Below are 2,654 nucleotides of genomic sequence, written 5' to 3'. Positions count from 1 at the left end.
CGGTGCGTGTGCGTGTGCGTGTGCGTGTGCGTGTGCGTGTGCGTGTGCGTGTGCGTGTGCGTGTGCCAACAATTTCCGATTGCGCAGGGGAGGTGGTCGCGCTGAGGGATGCGGCCGCTGCTTGTGTTGCGAGGGTCGCGGAGGCCACCCGGTCGGGCGCCGCCGGCGGGCTCTCGATTCTTCCCGAGGAGCTCCAACGGCTGGTCGCTCACCACTCGCTGGCCAACAATCCCGCCACACGTCGCTACTTCCAGGTAACAATAATAACAATAATAATAATATTATTACTAGCACGAAATTTGTTATTAATAACAAATTCTTGTTACTTTACAGCGCCACGCAGCGCTTGGAATGTGTCGACTCGCGTTGCGCGCGCGTCGCGTCAGTGGCCGCGAGCAGCACCTTCTTCTTCAGTCGTTTCGCCCTCCCGAGAGCTCCACAGAGCTCGAGCTCGAGCTGCAGCTCGAGCTGCAGCGGTGGCTGCCCGCGGTCAAGCAGGTGCTCATCGATTGCATACTCGATCCGGCCGCGTACGACATCGAGGGAGCCGACACAAGGTTCAGGCGGCCGGGGCTCGAGCAGCTCTACCTCACCAAGTACAACCTACTGGGGGACGACGTGGCCAGCGAGATGCGGTGCCTGTTCATGGCCAAGCTCGGTGATCCGGGCGTGTCTGGTACACACAGCACACATGACACACACGACACACGACACACACACTCACTCACACACACGACGCAACACGCTACATGCAACACGCGACTGACAAGAGTGGGTGGTGGACAGAACGCACTCTGGCAGTGGTAGTGGATGAGCTGATCGATCTCGCCTTCCCACGCAAGTGGGGTTTGATGCGCATTCACCAGCGCCGAAGCGCTGCCGACCACAACGTGACCGACTGGAACGACGACCAGCGGCAGGTCATGAGCGCCATCGTCAGGTTCGTAGCACATTAGCAAAGAAGAATCCGATTTCTTCAGAGCTGACAGTGTGCCGTGCTTGTGTGCGGGTGTGTATGCGTGCGCGCGTGCGTGTGCGCACGTATGGGGCAGGAACGATCGGGTGTGGTGGAACCGAGGTCAGGAGCGGGAGCTGTGCGACACGCTCCAGGACCGGTTGGACTCCCGTTCCACGCCCTCAAGGCACAGCCTGGCACGCGCGCTTGGCATCGACCTGCCAGAAAAAGATTGACATGTCCTCCGCAATGGCCTCTACTGATGTCACCACCCTTTGACAAACCCTGAAAGTGGGACTTTCTTTTTTTGCTCCATTGCAATGGTCTAAACAGAAGGCTGGAGGAACCCCAGGCCCTTCAGGTGTGCCATGTAGCAGGCCAAGATTGTTTTGTCAATCTTGGGGCAGCGCATCACACGCCCTGCTGTGCACCAGAAAAAAACTGATTAGCACAAAAGCTCTCCCACAACACACACAACGCACAACGCACACAACGCACACAAGACACACACAACACACACAACACACACCAAATAAGAAAGCCATGTACCGCCAGCAGGCTTTGATGAAGGATGCGCAAGCGAGTCCAGGGCGGCCAGGGTGTCAACCGGCTGATCGAGCCGGGGGAAGCCGCTGGGCCGGAAGGCGGCAGCGAGAGGCAGGAGCACGTTGGTCTCGGGCGCGTTGCACAGCGCTGTGCGCCACTCGTCGTAGCCGACCTCGCGCAGCTCGACCCCCAGAATCTCCTTCAGCTGCTCCACCGCCTCGCCCAGCGGCAGCGAATGCTCGTTGACCAGGTGGTACGCCTGCGGCAGTCGATCAGACACCGCACACCACGACACGACACGACACGACACCTCACCACACCACGCGCGCGCGTAGAGGTGAACGTACCTTGGGCGTGGCGCCGCACTTGGGGGGCTCGGCCCAGAGCGAGATGCCGACGATGGTCTTGGCCACGTAGTCGACGGGGCACATGTTGACCTCCGCGCCGACGTCGGCCCCGAGCCGTGGGCAGGCGCCCAGCTGGACCATGCCGCAGAGCAGCCGATTGACAAAGTCGTGGCGGTTGCTGAAGCCCGTGGCCGAGTGGCCCCCGATCGTGCCCGGCCGATAGACGCGCACCGGCAGACCGCGGCCGTGCACCGCGAACCAACAGCTCCGCCACATACTTGGACTGACTGCAACAATGGTGGTGTGTGCGGCGCGTGCGATGAGCGTGTGCGGTGTGTGCGGCGTGTGCGGTGTGTGCGGTGTGTGCGGTGGAGGGTACCTGTAGGGGGTGAGGCGCGCGATGTGTGCGGGGTCGAGTTCGACGGTCTCGGTGAGCGGAGGCGGGCAGGCGTCGAGCACGGAGATGGTGGAGATGTGCTCGAGTCGCTTGGTGCGCCCTTGGCAGCAGAGCCGCAGCACTTCCAGCGTGCCCACCACGTTGGCCGGCCGCAGGCGCTCATAATTATGCACCGCTGCGTCGCCTCAAATCAGCAAAACGAACACAAAACGAAACGAAATGAAATGAAATGAAACCAACCTGAAACGAGGGCGCCGCAGTGGTACACGACTTCGATCACGTGGCTCAGTTCGGCGAAGCTGGCGGCCGACAGCCCGAGGTTGGGCTGGCCGAGGTCGCCCAGCTCGAGCACGATACGCTCCTCGTCCTCGCGGGTCAGTGGCAGCTTGGCCTCTTCCATCGAACGTCT

At 61.3% G+C, this 2,654-nt stretch overlaps 1 protein-coding gene and 1 pseudogene across 1 annotated transcript in view; one reads left to right on the top strand and one right to left on the bottom strand.

Moving 5' to 3' along the window:
* The window catches only part of ACA1_269940, a 2,238-nt pseudogene extending 1,047 nt beyond the window's left edge, over positions 1-1,191 (top strand).
* An 89-nt stretch (positions 1,192-1,280) lies between these two features.
* The window catches only part of ACA1_269830 (AMPbinding enzyme domain containing protein), a gene marked incomplete at both ends in the record, with an annotated part of 5,549 nt that continues 4,175 nt past the window's right edge, over positions 1,281-2,654 (bottom strand). The window contains 5 exons of the mRNA XM_004341579.1: positions 1,281-1,375; positions 1,505-1,760; positions 1,849-2,131; positions 2,228-2,420; positions 2,486-2,630. Coding sequence (XP_004341627.1) covers positions 1,281-1,375; positions 1,505-1,760; positions 1,849-2,131; positions 2,228-2,420; positions 2,486-2,630 — 972 coding nt within the window. The remainder of the gene's footprint in view (positions 1,376-1,504; positions 1,761-1,848; positions 2,132-2,227; positions 2,421-2,485; positions 2,631-2,654) is intronic.

This window comes from Acanthamoeba castellanii, assembly GCF_000313135.1.
Source record: "Acanthamoeba castellanii str. Neff unplaced genomic scaffold scf7180000084770, whole genome shotgun sequence".
Classification (NCBI taxonomy): Eukaryota; Discosea; order Longamoebia; family Acanthamoebidae; genus Acanthamoeba; species Acanthamoeba castellanii.
Note: the sequence above shows the minus strand (reverse complement) of the source record. Positions and strands in the feature narration are given on the sequence as shown.